The sequence below is a fragment of the Manis pentadactyla genome, chromosome 17, assembly GCF_030020395.1.
Source record: "Manis pentadactyla isolate mManPen7 chromosome 17, mManPen7.hap1, whole genome shotgun sequence".
Taxonomy (NCBI): domain Eukaryota; kingdom Metazoa; phylum Chordata; class Mammalia; order Pholidota; family Manidae; genus Manis; species Manis pentadactyla.
In genome coordinates, this window is record NC_080035.1 from 57,176,380 (window position 1) to 57,201,635 (window position 25,256).

A 25,256-nucleotide genomic window follows, 5' to 3' on the forward strand; every position below is an offset into this window, starting at 1 on the left:
TTATTTAAAACACTTTGACCCCATTGGGGTTTTTTGGGAGGGGGATGTTCCATTTCTTGTTTTTCTGTATATACTTTGTTTCATCCCACTAATAAAAGTGATCCTCAATATTACATTGCATTGTAGTCATTATGGGACTTAGCTAACATTTTTGTTGTTAATAGAAGATGGAAGTGTTTTTCTTTGCCTTTTCTTGTTATGAGAGGCTATTATGAATAATTAAAAGATTTGGTTAACCACACACTGCAAAATCATGACTACCATTACATTTCTTGAATCTGATGGAGAATTGATCAGTCTCAGGACTGTTGAATGGAGTAGGCCTACTAACGCTTAGCTAAATAGTATTTTAGTAGTTTTTTTTCCTGCTAGCTCATTCATCAAAACTTAACCTTCATATAAGGCAACACTCTGGGGGAAACTGGCTTGGTATTTTTCAACCACCTTTTAAGTCTTGAAGCATAGAAACAATCATGCAATGCAACTTTAGAAGGCTTCTCTCTTTTAATACTAAAAGGATGGGGGTCTTAAAAGAAACAATTAAACAGAAACTGATTTGTTCCTAAATGTTTAAGGCTGACTGGTAGAAATTCTACACAGTGCAAAAGTCCCACTCAGAAATTCATCCTTTGGGATTACGATTTATATTTTTTAAGTTTGAAAGTACAAGCATGTTCTCTTGGATGTTTCCAGTAACCTTTGTGTGACGGGGAGCTCAGTTAAATTTAATATATTTTACAGCAGACAGAAGCTGTAAGGATTCTACAGACACCACAGTTTTCTTGAATGATGATTTTTTAGAAAACCAAGTGAGCCAGCTCTCAGATCTGATGTTCAACTTCCTTACTCATTCATTTTCTTTACGTAGAAGAGCTTTTTTAGCTGAATTCACAGCAACCTAAACTCCTTTCATGTTGCACATCCTTTAAAAGTCAGAATTTCTTAAAAATACACTTCTAGGCTAAATCAAGAAAATAAAAATGGGGAATCATAGACTTAAACAGTTGGAAGAACATTAAAAAGTCTCAGTTTTAATCATGTAAGGTGTGTGTTTATGCTTTGCTCATGGTATTAAAATTGGAAAGTTTGCAACTTTCCCTGTAACTACAGAAGATGTCCATAAATGCCAAACAATTCATTATTGTTACTATTCCTGTTGCCCTTCTTCATTTGGGAGGCTATTTCAGTATCACCTCTTCTGGTCAATTTTTAAAATATTATAATATTGTTTATCCATTTTGGAAAATTAAGACATTGGTTCTGTCCTTACAATATGGTCCCTCTTTTACCTCCTAGTGAAAGTGCCCCAAAGTCCCAAGGCCACGACAAGGAGAACTGCTCCTTCTCTGGAAGATGGGGCCACAGGGAGGAAAGGAACTTAGCCTCTGCCCTTAGATGTAGACAAGCAGGAAAGGACATTGTCCAAAATGAGTAGTGAGTTCACATACTCATGTTTTTCTTAAACTTACAAAACATACAAAAGGAAGGTAGTTTGACATTCTTTTTCTTAAAAAGCATACCCAAATTGTTCAAGCCTTAGACTTAACAAAAATCTGATATCCTTCTGCTTAGAGTGTCTCACAGTGTACTTAAAAGTACCTGGAGGTAAGCTTCAGGTGAGCTTGAAGTGAGCTTAAGGGCTTATTTATGTAGCATCAAAGCCTTTCAAGTATTATATTAAATTGTTTGTAATTTTATTTTCTGTTCTCCACTAGACTCCAAGTTCCTAGGGGTCAGGGCCACAGTGACAGCATAATGTCTGGTCAACAGTAAGCACTCATTAAGTGTATTTATTATAAACTATTAAAAATTTTTTCTCTCATGCATTCTATTTTCCTCCATTTCAGACCTCTGCTAAAACAAAACACACAATATTTATACTGTATGATAGGTTTAATCCTTTTTACCAAGGTAATTTTTATCTCATCAATTCTGAGTGATTCAGAATAAAAATAATGTATTCATCTGAAGAGAACATTTAGAAGCCTGACTGTGTTTGGGATTAGATAGTGCATATTTATGTCCTAATTATAATTATCAAAGCAGTCCTCTAGAGCACTTCCCATATATAAGTTGTTTTCTTAATCATAAATTAGCCAATATAAAATTACAAAATTTTCAGCTGCGAGCTCTTAATGAGCTTACTAAAGAAAGAAAATGTGAAATTTGTCAAGGTTATAGTTGACATTGATTTGAAAGATTTCTATTTCACTAAAACTAACCCAAGTGACAATATTCTGAACAAATGGACAAAAGCTATGGTGATGGTGTTCAAGGATGGCCCTCTATTCACTTACGCTTTTGAAGTGTCATTGAATTTGAATCCTAACTTACATAAAACACTATATTTCAGTTGACTCTGATTTTTAAAGTCATAGGTGGCTGGTTTTATGTAAGAGGTCGAATGCCATAGGGTACAATGGGAGCACGTTTACTTTCCCTTACACTGCTTTCCAGGGTGTTCTAGCTCCTTTCCTGACATTTTGGGGGAGATCCCAAAGCTATTTGGTCACTTCCTGCTGAAGATCAGTCTCATTCTAAAAAGTCCATTCCATTTTACATCACACCCTCGCTCTCCTGACCCTGACAAGGGTCCCGCCCCGAGCTGCGCAGCCTGACCCCTGGTTGGACGAGGAGGCGTGCTGGCTGCCCCGCCCGGCCCCCTTCGGGTCACCATCTGATGCTCGCAAGACTGGGTGGGATGCCGGTGGGGGCAGAGGGGTGGAGGGGTCCCTCTCATGCTCCTGGACTCTGGCCAGAGGTGCTCACGTCACAGCAGCTGTGGCTCTTCACGGAGCACATCGTCTGCCGTGTTTCTAGCTTCTGTAAACTTGATGCCTTAACATCTGTCCCACGTACCCGTGCTGGACACATTTTGTTCTGGACCGCCCAATGAGGCACCTGCATCACCCTGCCTTGGCGTCCCGCCTCCGTGGTCCCCCTCATTCCTCCCACCCGCTGGAGCCCCTTCTAGGGCTCCTTACAGGGCGTGCCTTCCAAATACAGACCAACCGCAGTCCACAGCCCCACCTGCCTCCCTTAAGGAGCCCTCACACTCTGGGCCACGAGGGACCTCCCCAGGCCCCAGAGCCCGCTAAACTGATTCAAACCAGCCGGTCCTAAGCCTGCTCTTCCTGCCTCACCCATTCCTTCCCAGGGAAGCCAAAATAAAGGCTCTTGTCCAGAGTTCTCCCTTTCCGTCTCCCTCCCGACGGACCCCGGTGCTTTCCTGGGCAGCCCCGGCTGTGTGCTGTGCTCCCTCCCCTTGGGAACTACGGGTAACAAACTATCTTTTCAATGGCAATTGTCTCTTGATCTTGTGGCCGTCCTGTACCTCCGATTTTCTCTTGTCGCACTGGATTTTCAATACGCCCCAGCACGAGATGCCCCAGCGCGCCACGCCTCCTGTGAGGGTGGTCCTTAGCTGGTTCTCAGCTCCCACTTCTGGGAACACAGCCGCAGCCTCCCCCAGCAGGGGCGCCTCCCCCCCAGCGCACCGCCCTTCGCAGCAGGCTCTCAGCAGGTGGCCCTGGGCAGGACAGCCAGACGCCCCGCCCTGCCAGATGAGGACCAGAGGCTGGCCGTAAGAGCGTCTCCTCCTGCCCTGCCGATCTCTGACAGCAAACTCAGACGGCCCCCTTGGGGGCCTCCCCTGGCCGGTGGGGGAGTGTCCCCTGGGAGGACGGATGCCCCAGCCTCGCTACTGAGTTCCCTCGCTCCCGTGATGCGGCCTGAGCGGTTCTTTTTCATGCTTCTGTGTTGAGTGAGTCCTGTGGGGACTGTCTAGCTGCTCTTTAGAATATACTGATACTCTATCTCCTGTTGACCTCTGCTTTGAGGCTTTAGCCCAAATTCCAGAACAGCAGGAAAAAAAAAAATCCCATTTTATGTTCTGATATAAACTAATTCTTTATGGTATAATAACAAGTTTTCACCAAACCCCCCCCCCCCAAAAATCTTTTTACACTTCTTAAATGTTGTATTTGAAGGTATGTTAGACTGCTTTTCTGGTTAGCACTGGACTAAGGATGCCCCATGGGTCATACACTTCTCTACCTGTGCTCAAGCCACACATCCAAAATTCATCTTTGTCCTTTTTCATAATTCTTTGTTATTAAAAAAAATAAAAACCCAGTATCAGTTGCACTGGGTTGATCATAAAGGTGAATTTCATGTTAGAGAAATGCCAACGCAGGCAACAGTGAGTCCTGAGGGTAGAGCTGGGGAAGCTATTCCTTTTGAAGAGTTTTGACATTTAGTAGAGAACATCAGTTGTGACCAAGCAGAGTAGTCACTGTGGTTCACTCATTAGTCTAAGAAACGAAAGGAAAACAGATAACGATTTAAAAGGATCAGGGACGTTGATGCAACACTGGGCTCATCAGTGAAGCCCAGGGAGAGGCCTCATTCACGGCCGTCATGCAGGAAGGTACCAGGTACCTCCAGCTTGGATGTAAATGCTGGGAAACTCATTTTCAAAAAAATGAACTTTAAAGAGAGAGTTAGATATAATAAATTGTGTTACTGATTATTCCTTTCTGGAGTCTCAGTAATGGAAATCCGTCAATATAAATGGATTTTAAAAATTTAATAGCTTTATTATTATGTAGGTGTCTCTACAACTGTTACGAAGATATCAGATCCCCCCTTAAAGATCTAAACTCAGGACTATTTAGTTTTAATTTTATAGGAAATCTTTGGTTTTTAAGCCTCACCGATTTTTAAAGCCATGTGAAGCAAGATACATCTAAAATACTAGAAAAATACTGCAGCAATCTTTCATCAGTGACAAGAAGCAACATGGGCCTCAGTGTACCACTCACTCTTTAATTTACTGTATTTTTAATTTACTACATTTTGTTGTAATTCAGTGCTCTGCTTTATGTTACTTAAATTCATTTTAACATCTCTAGCAGACTTACTCTTAGTTTCATGTCATATTCTACTTATTTAAAACCTTATGCTGACAAATATAGCATTTTTCAGGATATTTTTCTGATATGCTTACCAAACACGGGGTACCCAAAATCCAGGTTTTTTCTCTCCAGGTCTTAATTTTAAATTTAAGTTCTTGGACACACTTACATTAATTCGGAATATGCCATTACAATCCTCCTAAAATGGGGGAAGAAGAGGGACCCCGTCAGAAAATGAACTCAGAAAAAATAAAAGATAATAAATTCTTTTTAGACAGAACAACAAAGGTCTTTGTCCGACGACAGGGATGTGGACCAGCAAACTGTACGTAACAAAATGCAGAGATGAGAGGTGAAAGTTCATGCTGAAAACATTAGTAAGTGGGCAAAGGATCTGAACAGGCGTTCCTCCCAGGAAGACACACGTATGGCCAAGGAGCACATGAAATGATGCTCAGCATCGTTAGTCATCGTGGAAATGCAAATCAAAACCACAGTGGGGCACCGCTTCACACCTGCTGAGAAGGCTATCATCAAAAGTCAAATAACAATGAGGTCTGATGAGGACATCCAGAAATCAGAATCCTCATCTAGAACCCTCAGACCCTGCTGGTGGGAATGGGAAATGGTGCAGCCACTTTAGAAAATAGTGTGTCAGGTCCTCAAATGATTAAACAAAGAGCTACAATAGGACCCAGCAATTCCACTTCTAGGTGCCTACGCAAGAGAAATGAAAATACACGGGCACTTAGACACGAATGTTTATATCATTATTATTACAAATAGCCATCATTTGTAATGGCCAAAAGGTGGAAAAATTCAAATGTTCATCAATGGACAAATGCAAAAGCAAAATGTATTCTATCCATACAACAAAATATTACTAGACAGGAATGAGGTATTGACACACGTTACAACACAGAGGAACCTTGAAAACATTATGCTAAGTGAAAAAAGCCAGCCACTAAGGACCACATACCACATGATTTCATTCATAAGAAAGTCCAAAACAGGGAACTCTATAGAGACAGAGTAGATAGTAGTAGTGGTTGTTTATGGATGGAAGGTCAGGGAGATAAGGGCATAGAGGTTATTGATAGTTAAATGATAAAGTTTCTTTTTGAGGTGATGAAAATGTTCTAAAATAGTCTGTGGTGATGGTTGGACAAATCCAAATGTGCTAAAAACCACCACACTGTGAACTTGAAGTGGGTGAATTATATCTCAATAAAGAAATTTGCAAAAGATTTAAAAAGTAAAACATTATAAGAAGTTTCTCACTTTCTGTCTTTATTCTCCCTTTTGTTATTTTTACTGCTTTAGTTATTACTGTCATGTTTCAAACCTAAACCTCTTTTCTGGGTTCAAGGTGTATACACTTGAATATTTCAAGAGAACGTCACATTTTAATTTGTTAAAGTCACCTTCGATCTTAAAACATGGCACCTCCTGGCTTCCTCATATCTGTCCATGAACCATCCCCCTATCAACAACCCAGCATTAAGATCTCACAGTTGTCTATGGCTCTTCCCCATCCCACATGGGCCACATCTCCATTTTTATGTCAATTGCTTTAGTTAATACCAACATTGCTTCTCTTTGGATTACTAAAAAAATTCTTTAAAATAAAAACCTTCTTACACAAGTAATATATCTTTAACGTACAGAGTACAGATAAACCTACCTATGATTTCCCAAAGACGAACACAATGGACATTCTGGTGCATATGCATACATGAGATCATAGAATTTTTATTCTTTCCGGCCCACTTTTCCAGTTAAAATACATTGCAATTATCTTTCCAGAATACCTATACATATTCATCCACAACATTACTCCAAGTGGTGGTGTGTGGTGCACCATATAGAGGCCCCATGACATACCTGGCCTCATGGCCTCCTCCAGTTTGTCTTTCTGAGCCCTTTGGCGCCCACCTTTGATTGGGAGAGGCAGCCTAGTATCCTGGTTAAAAGCCTGGACTGTGGGGCCAGCTGCCTGGACATGAATCCTAGCTTCTCTCCTCCTATTTTGAGGTGACCTTGGACAAATTACTTAGCTTTTGTCCCTCTATTTTTAGCGTTAGTCTGTGTATGAGTAGACAGTGAAAAAATCACAATGCTCTGAGGCCATTATTAATATATTGAGTCATCCAAGATTCCTACTAGGCTTCATCTTGAAATGTTGTTATTATCTTCCTGGCCTCTATTCACTGTGGATCTAAAATAACCATTCTTTCCTTATCCAAGCTTGTGGTCTAATGCATCAGCTCTTTACTACTTCCTTTGTTAGCTAATCCATGACCTTTATAGCCTGTTCCCTGTCTTCTTGGGTTTATCAAAGTTCCTGGAATCCTTAGGGGGTGTATTAAAGGAAGCAGTGACCCAGGTGGTGTTTGTGAGATAACATATGGTCTACCCAGCCTACGTGTGTCTCTCCTGCCCTGCCATTCCTGAAATCCTCATTATTAACATAATCAAGCATGTATTTTGTCTGGACAAAAATGCTGCCTATATTTTATAACCATTAGAGAACTATAATTTTTATAATTAGAAGCCCAAAAATATAGGACTCTTCATACTGATATAAAATCTGTATTAGTTAGCCATGTTTGCTGGAAATGTATTATAGTCCAGCTCTAGTAGACCAAAAGGAAACATGCCTTTTAATGGGATTCTGGCATTATTTCACCTGGATGAAAGAGAAAATGCTTTTGCTAGTTTATACAGTACTTGGTTTACTTCCTTAATCTACTTGTAATATAGGGCAAAATTCTAAGATAAAGGGGTGATGGAAAGTGTAGCAGCAGTGGCTAATTATTAACAGAACTGTGTCTGGTTTTCTGCAGAATGCACTGTTAAACTACATATCCCCTGTGATGGGGAGGCCAGCCTCTTTCCAGGAGAACGGGGGTTGAAGTGAGGTGTACGCTCAGCTCATAGCCCTCAGCTCATAGCCCTCTCAGACGGAGCTGGTTTTCTGCTCTTATCTGCCAGCTCAAGAAGAGGACTTTGAAGAGAGCAAAGGGTGGGGACACAAGACAAAAGAACTTGAGTCCCTGCAAGATCATTTGGAGGTGAGCTGTCCAACTTATCCAAGATGCAACATATTCATTATGTACAGCGATCGCAGTGTGGGGACTGTTCCAGCAGCGGGCGTCCTCTTCCCAGCACTGACCAAAAAAGGAGAAAATTGCAGCAGGGGAAGTATTCAAACTTGGGTCTCTTTTAGTCATCCGATGGGGAAGATTCCAGGCTGCTGAGAGGTAAGGCCAGACCCTGGCTTCCTAATGGTGAGAACGCTGGAGTGGACAAGCCATAACAAGGGTGTGAAAGGCAGACTCTATCCCTTGCCCTTTTTGGGGGGCTGCATGCTGATGCATCTCATGTGTTAACAGAGGCAGGATTAAGTTAGGGGAGACCTGCAGGAAAAGCTTCTGAGGTTCACAGCAATAAACATCTGGAGTGTTAGGTGACTGCTGGCGATGTCAACAGGGGCTCAACTCTGGAATGAATGGGGGAAAGAGCAGCATTCTCTGAGGTGTGCTTTTAAACTTCCAAACTTTTGCTAGCCAGAAGAGGCTACGTGTGTCTTAAGCACAAGGAGTTTGTAGGAAGAGAATTCTTGGAGGTTTTGTGAGTGGGCTCTCAAAGTAGCCTCCATGCATGCTGACCAAGGGGTGGGAAACTCTTTTAAGTTTTATCTCAAAAGACGGAAAGAAGTATCTTACCCTTCTAATAATGTTGGGATCATTGCACTTTGCCAGTTTTCCAGCAAAAAGCTGAACTCCAAAGCTCGCGAAAACAAGCATTAATGTCAGCAAAAGAATGGAGACCTGAAAGAAATTGGAGAGATATCAAATCTCTTGGTAAAAAATAAAACAGTATGTTCGGTTTGAACAATGATATGTAGAGGACTTTTTAGATAACATTGTATGAAATTCATGGTCTTTTGATGCTATCTTCTAACTTCTCCACCACTGATCATTCAATTAGCTTTGCTGGAATGTTAAAAGAAGGAAATTAATGACAGCTTTTGAATTTTTAGAATAAAAACAAACAACTTGCACACAAAAAAACTAAGGCTAAGGTATTTTTGACATGTGTTGGACTTGCCTGATTTTGAAATAAACACTTTGCTTTATTTTATTTAATGGAACAAAAAATGTTTAAACAATTATTTCCCCCCATTTTCTCAAAATGGATTCACATCTCTATTAGCAGAGTACACATTAGAGGGACAGAGGTTTTGCTTTCTTGTGAGCACGAGGACATAGAAATGTGCTGCACCTGGAGGAGGCCTGATAATCTTGAAAAGCAAATCTGTTAATTGACTGGTGCTCCCCCTGCTGGATGACTACTTTGGTCCGCAGAAAAAAGTGGAGGCGAAGTGTTAAATACTGCACCAACCACCGAGCTGTACTGGTTCAATGATCTAAACATACACCTTAAATATACTAAAATTGCACAGAAACATCATCAGGAGAAAGGCACAAATAGATTCTCTTCTAAATTTCAGCAGGGCTCCAAGATGCACATACATTAGCTGTCAGGCGATGTTCTGTTTTCCTTCAGTTGCAGCTCCGTGAAGAGCCCACTGTGTTATGGCTCCAGCACAAAGAAAGTATGGGATTTTAAACACATCTTTAAAAAATATTATGCTTATAGTAACACTACAACCTGCCTTTAATACCTTAGAATCAACTGCAACTACAGGTGTTCTCTCACCACAGGTGTGTTTCTAGAAAGCAAGATATAAAACAAGCTCATGTAAATGAATTCATGTATTCTATGCAGAAGCAGAACTCGCTCATAGGAACGAGAATCCTTTGATCACTCCTTTGTTAAGGCAGTGATCCTTCCGTAACGGATTGGGAGCACTGAGCTTCTTACCCAGTGTTTTATCTGCAGCCCTGTTCTTAGAAGTCCCTATATCAATGTGTGTCCAACTAAAAAGAATGTTTTTCCCTCAGTCTCATTTGTAAGCATTCATTGCTGTATAGTGAGGTCACTTGAAATAGGGAGACCTGTATGTCACATATATTTTAAGTTGCTTTGTGTTAACACTCCAAAGATTAGAGCCAGATTCTATGCTCTATGAATTTGGGATGCACAGAATGAGATTGTGAGTCCAAATGTGTTAAATCTCAACACTGTTTGTGAAGCAGATGCTGTTCAGTCTTTATACCTTTAATTTCCAGATGCGGAAACTAAAACCCAGAGTTAGGGGTCGAAGCATCAGCAAATAGTGTCCCTTGGGATTCTCCTTCCATCATGTTTTCCAGAGGGCTTCTCTTGAGTTCGCTAAAATGCTCACTGAATTAAATATACTGCTGAGCCCCCAGTACCCACAGGTAAAGCCGTGGACATGTGTGGTGTTTGGTCAATGCCTTTCTAATCCTCCGGCAATAACATGTGAGCTGGAAAGGGAGGGTGGCTGTAACATACCAAAAAAATTTCCTTGAAGCCGCTGAAAAGTTCTCGAACCACTTTCCTCATCTGGGGCACCAGTTTGAATATGCGCAGAGGTCTCAGGCACCGAAGAACCATCAAGAGCTGAGCTCCCGATTCAGCAGGCACGTTTTGAGGCATCCAACAAAGAAATATCAAACTCACCTACAGGGAAAAATGAAGTCCCGGAATTCAGACAAGTCATCTTCTACGTTCGATACTTATAGAGAGGCAGCTGGTCCCAACTGTCCTTTAGCAGAGATTTCTCCTGTTCCTTGGGACCAGCATTTGCCAGGTGTCTATGCAGTCTATTACCCCAAAACTCTTGAAACCGGTGTGGTACTCGCCCCACAGGCAAGTCATCAGGTATACGCAGGAATGAAATTGGGGTGTCCACCCTGTGTGTGTGTGCTTGCCACTGTGTTCTGCTTCTTTTAACTTACACACTGGAGGCCCCACTGATGTCAGCAGGATGGAAATCCCTTTGATCTAGGCTACTAAACCACATGCTTAATCTCACAGTTTTATTAACTATATAAATATGCTACATGTTGGTGGTCATAATTCTCCTTGTTGCACTAGAAAAGACACTGATTTTATTCTGTCTTGGACATACAGAAAAAAATAAAATTTGGTTTCAAATTTCCTGTGGTTTCCCCATTTGTTCAACTGAATAGTTACCTTGTCTAGGCAGGTATTTTGTGAGTTTCTACTAGGAAGGCGGTCCAACCACATTCACCTTAGTTTGCTTTTAGTATAAAGGGCTCATCAATTATACGATGTAGGTTTTTTTTGGTATAGGAGCCACAAGAATTATGGGTTGCAAACTAGGTTTGTTATTAGATCTTATTAATGTATATCATATGCATAAATGAATGTGGTTCATGTATCTGGAACCATATCCACAAGTATTTTTATTCTTTTTATTTAGTTTTTACATGCGTGCCCTTTATTTGCCTGTAACAGATATTCCTCTTGAGTGCTCAGTTATGGCATCTAAGCCCATGCAGCTCATATATCCTACTCCTGGACCAAGAAATGCAGGGGATTTTACAAAACAATCACATTTTACACTTAAGAAATAACTTACAAGGTATATAAATATGTCCATTACTCCACCAAAGTCCCGGATGACAGCAGTTGGAGTGAAAAATAAGCCATCTGCCATAATCTTCAGATTAAGTTCAATGCTCATGAATATCACAAACACATACTCTGCAATCTGAAATGGGTAAAAGCCAGTTGGGTCACAATGAAGGGAAAAATTGCAGCTCAGTGTTTTTCTGCCAAACTGTGAGCTGAGATTCAGCAGCAGTACCTGCAAAGTAGGTGCATGCATGACTCTTCGGAAGGGGGATTCGAACATCATGGAAATGCAGGAGCAGATGGTTACGATGATCATGACCCAGTCCAGGTAAGTCACCAGTCCCAGCAAATCACTGCCAAAGACCAAACAACAATGAGAAACACCAGCGCTCTAGGAAAGGCTACTGGAAGAGTCAGGGACAATGCTTCTGTGATTCTAGAAATGAGACTGCCATTTTTTATGAAGCCCCCCAATCGTCTATTTCATAGTATAATATAGCAAGAAAAGAAAGGGAATTTTTATATCTTGATGCAGCATAAAATAGTATGTGGAAATTTCAAATGTGCATGGAACACAGAGTGTAATGCTTACTAAAGTTGATGGTACTTTGTATTTTTCACAGCTCCTGTGACAGGATCTGTTTTAGATCTGCAAGAGAGAACACACATATAAAATTCAGCAACACAGCAAACATATCATAACCTGGCAGTACAGTATTTATAGACATCTCATTTACATAAAATTTCCTCTACAAAATGTCCATTATAACATATGTTAACTTTGTGTCTCTTTGGAAGGCAGAGAACATTAGATGAAAGAAAAACCAGAAGGTTTGCAGTTGATGCTTATGAAAGCAAAGTTTTAAGTTTCTCAAGATACTTGATTTTAGAGTTCATGGCTCCATTCAGTAATTTCTGACATGGATATTACAAAATTAAATGTTAAAATCTCTGCCTTAGCAGTTCAAGAATGTTCTTCATACTTATCTAATTAAATATCCATAAATTAAAGAGAGTACTTCATCCTATATTTAGCTGCTATCTTGTGGAGTAATTTACAGCCGACTCTTAAATAATGCAGGGGTAGGGGTGTTGACCCCCTGCACAGTTGAAAATCCATGTACAACCTTTGGCACCCCGAAACTTAACTATTATAGCCTATTGTTGACTGGAGGACTTGCTGACAGCATAGTCTATTAACACCTATTTTGTATGTGATATGCATTTTATACTGTATTCTTACAATAAAGTAAGGTAGAGAAAAGGATTTTTTTTTCAAATTTTTGAAAATCTCCAAAAAAACTTCTGATATATTTATTGAAGAAAAATCTGTGGATAATCTATAAGTGGATCTGCACAGTTCAAACCCATGTTGTGCAAGGGTCAAATGTCTACAGAATTTCTTGGGGGTAGGGACCGATAGCTTCCCTTTCAGGAAGCCCACGGCCCATCTTCAGTGACAACGGCTCCAAATGACAACAGGCTTCTGAGGTCCACATCAGCTGCGTTGCTGACAAAGGAGCGTTAGCCACACCCAGTGAAGGGAGGGTTAGTAGTTAGCTGTTAACCCAGAGGCAGCTTCCAGGATGATTCCAGATGGAAAACCCACTCTGGTAACTGATCAGATCTACTCTACCTGCCAGCTTCTTTCTTTATTTTGTGAAAACTCAGGGAAGTTTGAAATCATTGTTACTCAGGTGGCTTAAATTGGGAAGGTCTTCCTGGAATAGTAGAAAGAACGACAGGCCGGCAGCCAGAGGGAGCCAGGACCTGCTGGTGTCCCTGAGCCAAGCCCTTCACTGGGGCGACCTGACGCCTCCTATACTGGGGGAGGCGGGGCACACATGACGCCAAACGGCTCCTGAGGTCTCCGCCCACCCGGAAATGTTCCAGGAGCGCATCAGTGTCCCAGGGCCGCTGCAGCCAAGTGCCACAGGCTGCATGGCTTAAACACCAGAAATGTATTTTCTCCCAGTCCTGGAGGCTACAAGTCTGGGACGAAGGTGCGGCAGGAGTGCTCGTCCAGGGGTGCTGAGGAGGGGTTGGCTCCAGGCCTCTCTCCTTGACGTGTAGATGGCTGTCCTCTCCCAATGTGTCTTCACCTCTGTAGTGGCCCGCTGCGTCCCCTGTATAGGGGTTTGTGTCCAAATTCCTTGTCTTATAAGGACACCAGCCCTATTGGATTAGGGCCACCTTAATACCCTCATTTAATTTAATTACCACTTCAACGGGGCTATTTCCCAACAAGTCACATTCTGACATACTGGGGGTTAGGGATTCAATATATGGATTTGTGGAGCACGGGGAGGAGGCATGATTCAGCCCATAACGGGTAGTGATCATCATATGCTGATAAGGACGGCATCAGGGGACGCCCAACTGCCTAATGGAGAGTTTTCACATTTGCTCCGGGACCCTCAAGGTCTTCAGAATATTCCCGTGAAGTTGTGCACGGCAAAGATGCCATGCCATCCACTGGCTGCCTGCTGAGATGGGGGCCGGCTGCCGCAAACGCAGCGCCCCCCAGCTTGAACACACGGGCAGCCCCAGCATTTCCTCCACGTGTGGGGGAGAGAGGCACTCCGGTGGGCTTTCTTCCTGTACCCGTTGGTAACAGAAGCACTAGTCGACTTTATTTCTACTTTACATTATTCCAGAATAAACCACAAGGAAACTAGGTCTAAAAGACGATGCGGGCAATGCCGTTCTCCACGTCATCCAGTCTCCTTTCAGTTTCCTATGTAAAATAAGGAGTTCATAATGCTGAGCTAAACATATTAGTGACTGCTAAAATGAACAAATAAAAATGTCTGGCAAGTGCTTTGGAAACGTGAGTTTTATATAAATGGGAACTCCTTGCAACCTTTGTTTGTTTCCTACCTGGTAGGCCGCTTAGCAAAGAGGAGCAGCATGATTAATTAGCCCACAGTTTATCCTGCGACCCCATTAGGATTACACATTCCTTCTTCCTCACATGACAACCCCCCCTGCTGTTTGTACGGCTCAGGCCGAGCACCCGGCTGAAATGGGGCGCACTTACGCGTTGAAGCGTGCCCGGACCACCACCCGGCAGAAGTTTCTGAACCTGTGCTCCCGTCCAACTATGAACAGCGGCTTATCGAAATAAGGGTGGTTCTCTCTCAGCTCCTCTTCCTGCACTTTCCTTGAAGGGGAGATTTATGGGTGAGTAAGGCCAAGGGAAAAATCTGCCATTCCAAAGCAAGCACCCCAAAGCCCCATAACGCCCTGTACCTCTTCATCTCCGCTTGCTCCTTTTTTTCCTGGATCATTTTTATTTCACTGTCTTCTCTTTGTGCATTTCTATATCTCACTGTATTGGAATGCTAGAAGTAAAACAAAGGGGGTATATTAAAATGGAAGATGTTTTTGAAGACCTAGGAAAGATAATTTAAAAAACTGAAATATATATCTTTATATACATTATAATGGCCACAATCACCTTAGCAAGGGTATTTCTTTCCTCTAAAGGGTATTTCTTCAATAAGAATATTTATTGGGAAACTACTATGTGCCAGGCACTGTTATAGTGCTTGGGATATGGCAAAAGTGGGGGGAGGAAGACAGAACTCTTGCTTTTGTGGGGCTCGTGTTCTAGTCAGGGAAGGCTGACAAAATTTAAATCAAAGCAAGTGAGAATGTTAGAAGATGTTTAGTGCTATGGTACAAAACAAAGGGGACAGAAAGTGCTGGAAGTTTCCATGGTTAACTAGGTCAGAGCAGGCCTCAATAAGAAGCTGGAAGGATGCAGGCGGTGAGATCACTGCAGAATTGGGCCCTTCCAGAGGAGGGTGTAGGTCTGTGTGCACTGCATGGAATGGCCAGGATGCCCGTGAGGGTGGGGTCAAGAGAGAACAGGCCACAGAGCAGAGGAGGCAGGAGGGGTTAGGGAGGCTGGACGATAGGGACCTTGACTCTGGTTTTCTCTCCATGGGAGATCGAGAACCGCTGTTCAAATAACTTGATAGATTTTATGGAAAGTATTCCTTAGATTTAATTACCTGTATGTTCTGCTATTTGGAATAAGTGAAAAAGATACTCTCTATTTTAATTGCTTATATTATGGAGGAAAAGACATTAGGAGAGATTTCTTACGAAATTAGCAGAACCCCATGACCTTTTGCTATTGGGAAGATGGGGGATGGGTTTTTGCTATATGTATATGTAGAAAATATAATAAAAAGCCTTTGAAGAAGAAATAAGCTTCTGGAACTGATACTACTCAAATAGGGCCTTCTGTTGTGCATGTTTAAATCCATATTTTCAAAGCCATGTTCTCATTTGATTCTTAAGTAGATCACATATTTCTGTTGAATCACATGAAAGGGAAGTGCTTTGAACGAGTGTTGCCTCTCTGAATTGTTGCCCTGAAATTTTCTCCATGCACTATGTATGACCCCCAGATTGTAAGGACATGGGCCATGTGTTGGATCTGATCATGATTCCATGCTGACAGTATGGTAGATAGTACCCGACAGAGCTCTGGCTTAAAAGTCACGGCACTAACAGATGTTTGCCACTATGAGAACCATGTAAATCGGGTTAATGGTGATATCAGGTGTTCCCACCACCTACTTCTAACATTCTCAGGTCTGCCTGGAACACTTAGGACAGTTTGCTCTGACTAGATCACAGTTTCTGCAGATAGAATGCAGATGGACTATGCGAAAACTCCAGAGACTTTTAAGAAGTAAGAGATAAAATGGTGAAAAAGGCTGAAGCATAAAAAATGAAAAAACCCCAAACACCCTAAGGCTTGCTAATGCTCTCTTGCTGGACCTTCTTGCTCAAATGTCATTCTTGGCTATGAACATTCAAGACTTGGCTTTCTTAGCCAAGTTACCCAGACATACGCCTTAACCAGGGCGTAGGTGCACTAATGATAATGTTTAATGTGCACCCAGTTCTCTGGCTGCCATCCCCACGCAGGACAGTCTGAGTCTGGCGAGTCTAACCACAGGGCTGACTTTTGTCTGCTTGGGTTTCCTTCGTTCACCTCATTTGGGCCTGTGGGCTAATTTGGGCTGTGAATGCTCATCAGCCTCTCTAATACTCCCTGTCCCCATAATCTCTAAATTTGATGTCCTGACACCATTTTCTTTCCTTTACAGGACAGAGCAAACCCGTCACAACAATTAAGAGATGATGGAAAATAAATAAAAATCACTCCCAGGAATGATAATATGTTTGCTTACTTGTTTACTGTTTGTATCTTTTACTAGAATGTAAGCTCCTGGTGGGCAGAGATTCTGTCTCCTCTCGCCACTACCTCTCATCATTTAGAACAGGGCCAGGCGCATACAAACACTTGATAGATCCTTACGGAGTTAGTTCACACATAAACGAATGACCTAGATTCTGAAAGGACAGACATTCTGGGGAAATCTTACACAGTCTGTGATAGAAAAATTCTTCTAGAAATAAGATTTTATTTCCTAGGAGGCAAATCCCTGAACTTATAGACCCTGGATCTAGAATATTTGGAAATTAATAAATGTTTAAAATTAATAACCAAAATCATTCATATAAAACACTTTAAATGTCTTTAATTTCAGTCAAATACAAATACATCACTTCTGTGTCACTACCTTAATGAAGACCTGGGCTTTGTGGGACAGCGGATTTTTCCACAGTTAATGGTCACTTTATTGTACCTGGCCACTTAATTTGCTTCCTAAGTTTCCTAATTCCCTCTGGAGGGAAGTCTTAAAATCTTAAAAAGACATGGCAATGCGACAGGTGGATGTAGGTGCTGCGATTGTCTGAACAATCATTTAAATACATTTTCATAATCAGGCTTTCAAAATCCAAAGACTTGCTTAGAACTTACATCTTGCGTCAGAGTTTCAAGAGATTTCCCCCTGCTGATCCTCTGGCTGTTTGATCCGTGTCTTAGTGACCTACAATAATCGCAATCAACTGGTCAATACAGCTCAAGATCAGACTTTGACTTTTAAACAAATACCATTATAAAAACAAAATAAAATAGCTTTTCTGATAGCATCACAAAAGCTTAGTATTTCTTTTTATAGCGGAAGCTTTCATCTATTCAGTGTCTTTGATCTCATCGAACAAAGTTCAGAACTTTTCCCTCTAAACTTAGAAGGGAGAATTTGGCGATCACCAAGGAAAAGGTTTTTGAAAGATTTTTTTGAATCTTTGAATTTGATTGTTTCCCTCGTTGCCATGAACCGGGAGAGCCAAGCCCTCCACCCCTGTCTGTCTGCTAACTGGGGCTGTGCACAGGGGGCACTTCCTGGAAAGCCCCTTCCCTTGGTTTCTCTGCGGCCTTGACTCCCCGTGTATTTACCTGCGCTCTTGGCGGATGTGATGCTGCACGCTGAGGATTGACCTTTCCTTTGCCGGCTGCCCCTCGAATGATCCGCTCAGCATGCGCTGTCGAGTGCACGCTCTGGGGAAGAAAAGGGAGCCCGAGATAAATGCATGATCTGTAAACTCGGGATGAATAATACGTAACCACTTGTTACTCTTGTTATTCTTAAGGGTACAGCAATGATAAGGCAAAATGCAGCCAATGACACCAAGTCATAAAGGAAAAGGAGCTTTAGGACCTGTGTCAAGAACATTTACAAAGTAGATCTGCCATAGCGATGTGGAGGTCCCGGAAAGTACACAGAAAGCCCCCACTGCCTCTCCCGACACCCCCTCACCGCCCGAGTAGGAGGGGTTCTGTCAGGATTCTGGAAGCAGTAGGGCCCGTCTAACCATAGGTGAGCATCACGTTTCTAATAAACATGGGAGGTTTCTAATAAAAGCCCTTAGGGAAGGATTTGTCCACCCAGGTCCCTGGGATGAGGGAATATATGTTCCAAGGAGTTTTTGTAGAACTCCAGGAAAATAGGAAGGCATAAAGTTGGAGGCAAGATAAGTGGTAAAGAGAAATAATTAAAGTTGGAATTAGTACCTAGAGAAACCTCAGTCCATAGCCTGTGGTTTGCAGGTAACCGGTTACCACTTTCTTTGCAATCACAAAATTCTGAAAAGTTTTAAAAACGTATTCTCTTTAAGCCACAACTGGGCTTCTGTTGATTTCAGATTTGCTAATGAGTGAAGATAATTGGGTGACTTAACACCTGGGGTGTGAATGATTCGGAGAAAAAACAAAATTTCTTCTCCAGAAAGCTCTCTCCAACTGGCAATGACAGGAATTCCCTTGATGTAGCAGTCAAGTGGGAAGAAAATAACACAGGGGTTAGGAGACCTGTGTCCTGGAAGAACTTGGAGACTTAAAATGCAATGATTTTATGATATGCAAATCTTATGATGCCATATTTGTTCAACACTTGAACGCATGTACTTCTGACACCATTTTACATAAAACTTTCATATATCTGCTTCCTAAAATGCATTTCTAGACTGGCTTCAAATTACATAATTAACTGTCTGACTCACAGTTAAGAACTTTAAGAAAAAGACCTATGTCTGCTTTGCACACTTAGAACAGCAGCTTTTATGATACCATATGTATATTCAAGTATATAAAAATGCTTTTAGTGCTAGTGAAGATCATTATGGTGAATACCTTTAAAAAGTCATACAGATTTAATGAGTGGAAATGCATTACAGGAAATAATGTCCCCCAAATCACTTCTCTTAGTTTAGTAAGCAGCATGGACTACGCTGAGGTAAAATCCAAGTCAAAGTTTTATTGACCAACATGGATCTGCAGCAGCCATGTGCGGAGACTGCTTATTTCCTGGACTGTCATGGTGTCACATGGGAAGATGCATTTGTAAGTTAGGCTGACAAAGGTTGGCACAATCTCATATTATGTGTACTAAGAATCGTGTTTTGGACAAAGGATGAAAAATCATGAGTGCACCCTGGAAAACCTATTTGGAGAACAGTGTTCTTCTGGCACAGGTATGGAGATCCCTGCCATCTGTGAAAACCACTGAAGTTTAACCTTTGGCCACTGTATTAGCAACTTCTGTTCTTGACACAAGACTCCCCTAAAGTAGCTGAGACCCACAGGTCTTAAACACAAAACATACAATGTGATTATAACACACCCACCTGAGCTAGTACCTCTGGAATGGGAGAGTGGATAAGGGCTGCTGCTATGTGGCCAACAGCCCAGTCTGAGGATGCCCTGGCAGTCTCGGAGAAGAGTTAGGACCACATCTCCTGGCCCAGGACCTAATGGATATCCCAGCACCATAGTCCACATAACACGTCCACACTGGTGTGGCTCTGTGGATCCTGCTGAGGTCCCTTCCTCTGACTGAACAAGACACAGGTAGGTTTCCCTGGACACTGCCCACTATTGGAAAGGCTCCCCACCCTTGACATCTCTTCCATCTCCTTCACCAACAGTATGGCTGACATGGTGGCAAGAAAGAAATCCCCCTTTTCCCCTGGGCTCAAGATCAGTCCTCTTTCCCCCTGGGTCTAGACAATCCAGAACATCATACTAAAGTGGGCTGGAGTTTTGGCCATACATGTGACATGAATCTTTGCAATTCACATGGGAATGTCTGTTCTCTGTATGATTCACTCATTTGGGGTGAGGTGATGGGAACTCATTTTTAGCTCCACCTATAATCAGAACACTTGTGCTTAATCAGACTAAGACAGCCACTTTGATGTGTAGACTATATAAAGCCATTCACTTTAATTTCCTGTTCCTGCCACTTTCTTCTATAGCACAGTTTGATAGCACAGTTTCAAACCAGGTAATGATGGGGAAAAGAATAAAATGCTCAGTAACTCTGGACCAGCTAAAACACGTCACAAGTGCCTTCAGAGTTCTGCTCGAGCCAAGTATAGACCTCGGGAGTTTCCACTACTCGGACAGGACCTTGCCAGAGGCCTGCTCTCCAAACACAGGCTGCCTGCCCACCGCCTCCTTCCCTGGGGCTCCCAGTGTTCCCGTGCGAACTGAGCAAGGCGAAGTCAGGGGGACGGGGCCTTCCTGCCTTGATGTTAAAGGGTCACCGTTGATGCCTCAGGCTCAGTGGCACTCTGACCCCCGGTGACAGCCACCTACTTCAGCATGGCACCCGTATGTCTGGTGCCAAAACAATGGTACAAACAGTCTCCATCTTCATTCAGCAGTCCTCTTGCTGAGTCTTTTCTTGGACCAAACGCTCTGATATCTCATTCTTTCCTTGAAGTATGTCCAGTGACTTTCGAACTAGGGAACTCTACAGGTGAACGCTGGGGTTTCTTAGCTGACAAACTGCTAAATAAACGTTTGGGTGAAGGCGATTTGCAGGGATGCGCATGAAAGACAGGTCATGTGAAGGCTCCTGAAGGTTTTGTCTCCCTTCTAAGTACCGTGATAGGATCTTACTGAAATTAAAAAGCAAAATTCTCTTCTAGGCAGTGTTTCCATTAGATTTAATAACTAGCTACTTATCTATAATAATTTTTCAACAGGTAATGATACAGAAAAAAACAGCTTTTCTAAAGATACATTCCTCCATCTAAAAGGAAACATATGGGAAAAATATAATTACATTTTAGAAGGAGACTAGTTGCCAAAAATGGGCTCCCATTGGAGGAAGGAAAGAGCTCAGATGAAGGAAATAAATCTAGGCCAGGAGCGGGGATACAGGGAGAAAGAACACGGGAAAGAAGGTGCATAATACTTCTGCCTGCGGACACCTGGTCACCGGAGCAAGTACAGCGGTTTCCCTTTGTCCATCCAAGACCCCCCGCGGTTGCTGTGACCAAGCAGAGTGCGAAACCCCAGACATGCTTAGGCTTTTCCTATATGCATATATATATCTATGATAAAGTTTAATTTATAAATTAGGTACAGCAAGAGATTAACAACAATAATACTAATAAAATAGAACAAGTATAACAACACACTGTAATAGAAGTTGTGTGAGTGCGGTCTCTCTCAAAATATTTTATAGTCCTGCACTCACCCTTTTTGTTAGGACACAAGATGATAAAATGCCTATGTGATGAAATGAGGTAAAGGATGCAGCATTGGGGTGCTGCTGACCTTCTGATGGTGTGTCAGAAGGATCATCTGCTTCCACACCTGGCCTGACCACAGGTAACTGAAACTGTGGGCAAGGGGGACTAGTGCATAGAAAGAATTCCACATTGGGACTTTTGCACAAATAAGACACCCTTATACATAAGCCATTATCAAATTCTTTGATAATATAAAATATTTTGCTATTTTGGAAAATAGGCTTCATAGAAAGTGCTGAATTTCAATCTGGGACAATCAGATTTTCCTAAGATACAGTTTACTCTAACACAATGTACGAAGGTTACACCAAAGTATGGTAAAAGTTTGCTTTGTTTAAAGGAAATGCAATTTAATTATATACAAACATGTATTGTAACCCAAGCTGTGAACTACCAGTGTTTTGACATGTGTAATCTAATCACAAGCTTCGATACAAATGGTTTCTGATAGGTAACAGAAAGCGAGGAGTCACTATTTCTCCTGTGTGAAAGCACAGAAAAGTGATGTTGCATGTTCCATTTTCCTGCAGCATGCTAGTCACCAAGCTTATTTTGGGTCTCCAGCTCTGAGTCTCTCACCACGCTGGAGGCATGGTGAGAGTCTATCTTGTCCCCTGCTGTGGTTGGTGTTAAGACGCCCTGCAGTGGGCAGAGGACAGAACAGCAAGTTTGGCAGAGGACCATATTGGGGGGGTTCTTCTGCTCTGTTCTGACTCTGACCTACTGGTCTCCATGCATCCACTCTCAAAAATTGTGTTGCATTATTATCCCAAGCAAGGAAATGACATCTGTCACGTCATTGTGGTAGGTGAATCTCAGACAGCCCCCAAGGACCCCACCCTGGTTTTTGAGCCCTTGTGTAACCTCTCTAGTGTGGGTGGGGCTTGGTGATTTGCTTTTAACAAATGCAAGGCAAATGGGATGTGACGGGTCACCCCAGGTCGTGTCTCCTCCTCACTCTCCCACTCTCTTGCTCTCTTTGATGAAGCAGGCCACCATGCTGCGCCACGGTCTAGGGGGAGATGCACTCCTCAGGAACGATGGCGGCCGCCTGCCCCCAGCTCGTAGGGAACTGAAGCATGGATCTAACAGCCTGAGGAACTAAAGCTCATCAGTAACCAGGTGAGCTAGGAAAGGGAGTCTTCCCATTCAAGTCAAAATGCCCCCAGCGTGGTGAGAGACCAGAGCCAGAGACCTGGCCAAGCCACGCCCAGATTCCCGCCCACGTGTCGCTTAGGTCGCTAAGGTTTGGAGTAGCTTGTTATGCAGCAATAAATAACCAATACTGTGATCATCACTGCCCTAAAATCTCCCAATTCCGATAGCTCTTCAGAGAAAGATTAAAAACTCGGCATGACTCACAAAGTCCTGTGGGGTCTGCCTCCGAGCCCTCTTCCCAGTCTCGGCCTTTACCGTCAGGGACCCCACTCTCTCCGCAGCACCTCCTTGGCCTTTCAGCTCCTCACAGTCGCCATGCTTCAAGGAGCTCCAAGAGGGCAGGGGGCAACTTTGTTACTGCTCACTGATTACTTCACCTTGTACACAGTAGGTGCTCAACAAATATTTGTTAAATGCATGAACCTTGAAATTCTGTAGAGATCAAATATTTTAATTTCTTTTTTGATCACTTCATGCCTATGAAGCATGGAAATAATCACAAAAAAACCCAGCATGTGTTTGAAATATGCTTTTTAAATGGAGGAAGTCAAATAATCTTGATTCTATCTCAAGTTAGAATACTAGGCCGCTCAAGAAATGAGACCCTGAGACAGTAATGAAAAGAAAGCTCAGACATTGCTTCTTGCAAGCAGAAAATGTGGAAATCCTTATCAATATTGTATGTGAAAGCTGTTAAACCTTCAAGCCAACATAAGCTGAGCTGGACTAATTTCTGTTTCTTAAACAGGACATCTGATCTGTCGTGGGCACACAGTCTCCATAGATCGTGTCTTATAGGAATCTATTGCCAAGCTGAAATATTAAATAACTGTGGAATTTTTGAGACTTCTACTATTTAACCAATGGGAAATGACATGAACACATCATTACAGTTACTAATAAAGTTAGTAATAGGCCTAGTCAGAAGGAAAAGGACTAAAATACTCAATTAAGTTACATTGTGATACTTTAATGGATGCCTTTAGTCTCACCTAAGGACAAAGGAAATATGTTTACAGAATAAGATGTTTATGTGCTGGCTAGAGGAAGAGTGGAGCTAAACGGTACTGACAAGACACACGGTGGTCCTCAGGAAAGGTCTGGCTTTTCTTAAGGTAGAGGCCACTGGAGCCGACGTATCAAGGTCCTCCACGTCTTCTCTGTATCTCTTCATAATGGCAAGAACTAGAAGGCCAGTTTCTAAGCAACTCCATCTAATGCCTACTGTACAAAAATGGGTCGGCCTGCTTGGCTTCTGGAACTGGGAGGCACAAATGTCTGCTGAAAAATAATGAAGTCTTTTGTCTTGCCTGAGTGAGGAAATTCTCCATTATGCAGGCATATGTAATCCCTTTATTCCTGCTCCCCGGAGGGGAATTACAGTGAGCCATTTTCCTTTTCCCAGTTGGGGTTAAAGTTATGCCCTCTCTACCTTTGAAAGTAAAACAAGACTAGGACCCCTGATGATGATTCAAATGTGGGAATATTCTTCAGCAAACACACATTCCCAGTTGCAAAAATATTACCCCTGGTTTCTTGCCAAGCCTTTGAAAAAAACTTATGAAAGATTGATTCTTTTTTTTTTTCTCCGCATTGCCTTTGTGCTGTGGAATTTCAATGGCCCCTTATATGACAGCCGTGTATGTGGTGTGTGTGTGTGTGTGTGTAAAATCTTTTATGGGGGCTGAGGGAAGAGAATCATGTCTTAAGAAATTGTTCCTATTTTTCTTGATATTTCTCCATCTAAAATATTTTAAAATTGGCTTGAAGATCATGGTTCTAAGAGAGATATTTGGAGCTCTATTAGACTTTAAACATCATTAGTTGTTTGTAGAAACAGTAGCGGGGGGTTCTCAGTTTCTTTCTTCTTTGCCTCCATGTCTTCTTTGTTAATGTTCCACAACCAGAGTGTGGGAAAGCCTGTACATTCGGCACTGAGAGAGAGAGGCCTGTGAGTCTTCAAATTATTTTCATTCATTGTAGAAAAGTTAGATTACATGACACCATCTGGTATTGGACATAATTACCACCTAAAGGAACTGCAATGCTTTGCAGAGCAGTAAATTTGAGGGGGTTTTACTCAAGCCTTCAACTCCACAAGGTAATACCTTGTAAAGTATTATTATCATTGGATGTTGGTAAATATAATGTAATCACTTCAACAGACAACAGGAAAACAGACCTTTAGTGGTATTTAGGTAAAATGATGGCTGCAGAACTGTGTAAGAGAATCGAAGACGAGTGTTTCCTGCAAAGGGCTCCCACCTGACACTGGGAGAGTGACAGTGTGACCTTCCAGAGCAGAGACAAGGACATGCTCCTGCGTGGGCTCCTCTGGTGAAAGGCCACGTGCTGAGATCAGGAGAGAGCTGCATTTTTATGGAAGTGAATGCCCATTTCTTTGTGAATCAGCCCAGTCCTGAGTAAATGGGCACGGCTCTTTAACAGCGACAGCAGATTAGTTCTTTCTGATCTTGTGTTTTTCATAAAGATGTTTCATATGCAGACATGAAAATACAGAGGCAACCAGAACCTCATTGTAGACTGAAAATGAAAGAGGCCTTAATGTCTTATCACATGTTAGTACTACAAATAAAAGAGAAAATCAATTCATGGGAAATATATGCATTTAGTGCATCTATTAAAATTCAGCAAATTAAATGCCTTAAACCCTAC

At 42.2% G+C, this 25,256-nt stretch overlaps 1 protein-coding gene across 6 annotated transcripts in view; it reads right to left on the reverse strand.

The window, feature by feature from the left end:
- Positions 1-25,256, reverse strand: part of NALCN (sodium leak channel, non-selective) — a 290,775-nt gene that overhangs the window by 26,280 nt on the left and 239,239 nt on the right. For all 6 annotated transcript variants that reach the window (XM_036893731.2, XM_036893732.2, XM_036893733.2 and 3 more), the window contains 10 exons: positions 17,779-17,880; positions 17,299-17,368; positions 14,703-14,794; positions 14,491-14,613; positions 12,043-12,099; positions 11,683-11,803; positions 11,455-11,586; positions 10,362-10,529; positions 8,645-8,749; positions 5,009-5,115 (listed from right to left, as the gene is read on the reverse strand). In XM_036893731.2, coding sequence (XP_036749626.1) covers positions 5,009-5,115; positions 8,645-8,749; positions 10,362-10,529; positions 11,455-11,586; positions 11,683-11,803; positions 12,043-12,099; positions 14,491-14,613; positions 14,703-14,794; positions 17,299-17,368; positions 17,779-17,880 — 1,077 coding nt within the window. The remainder of the gene's footprint in view (positions 1-5,008; positions 5,116-8,644; positions 8,750-10,361; positions 10,530-11,454; positions 11,587-11,682; positions 11,804-12,042; positions 12,100-14,490; positions 14,614-14,702; positions 14,795-17,298; positions 17,369-17,778; positions 17,881-25,256) is intronic.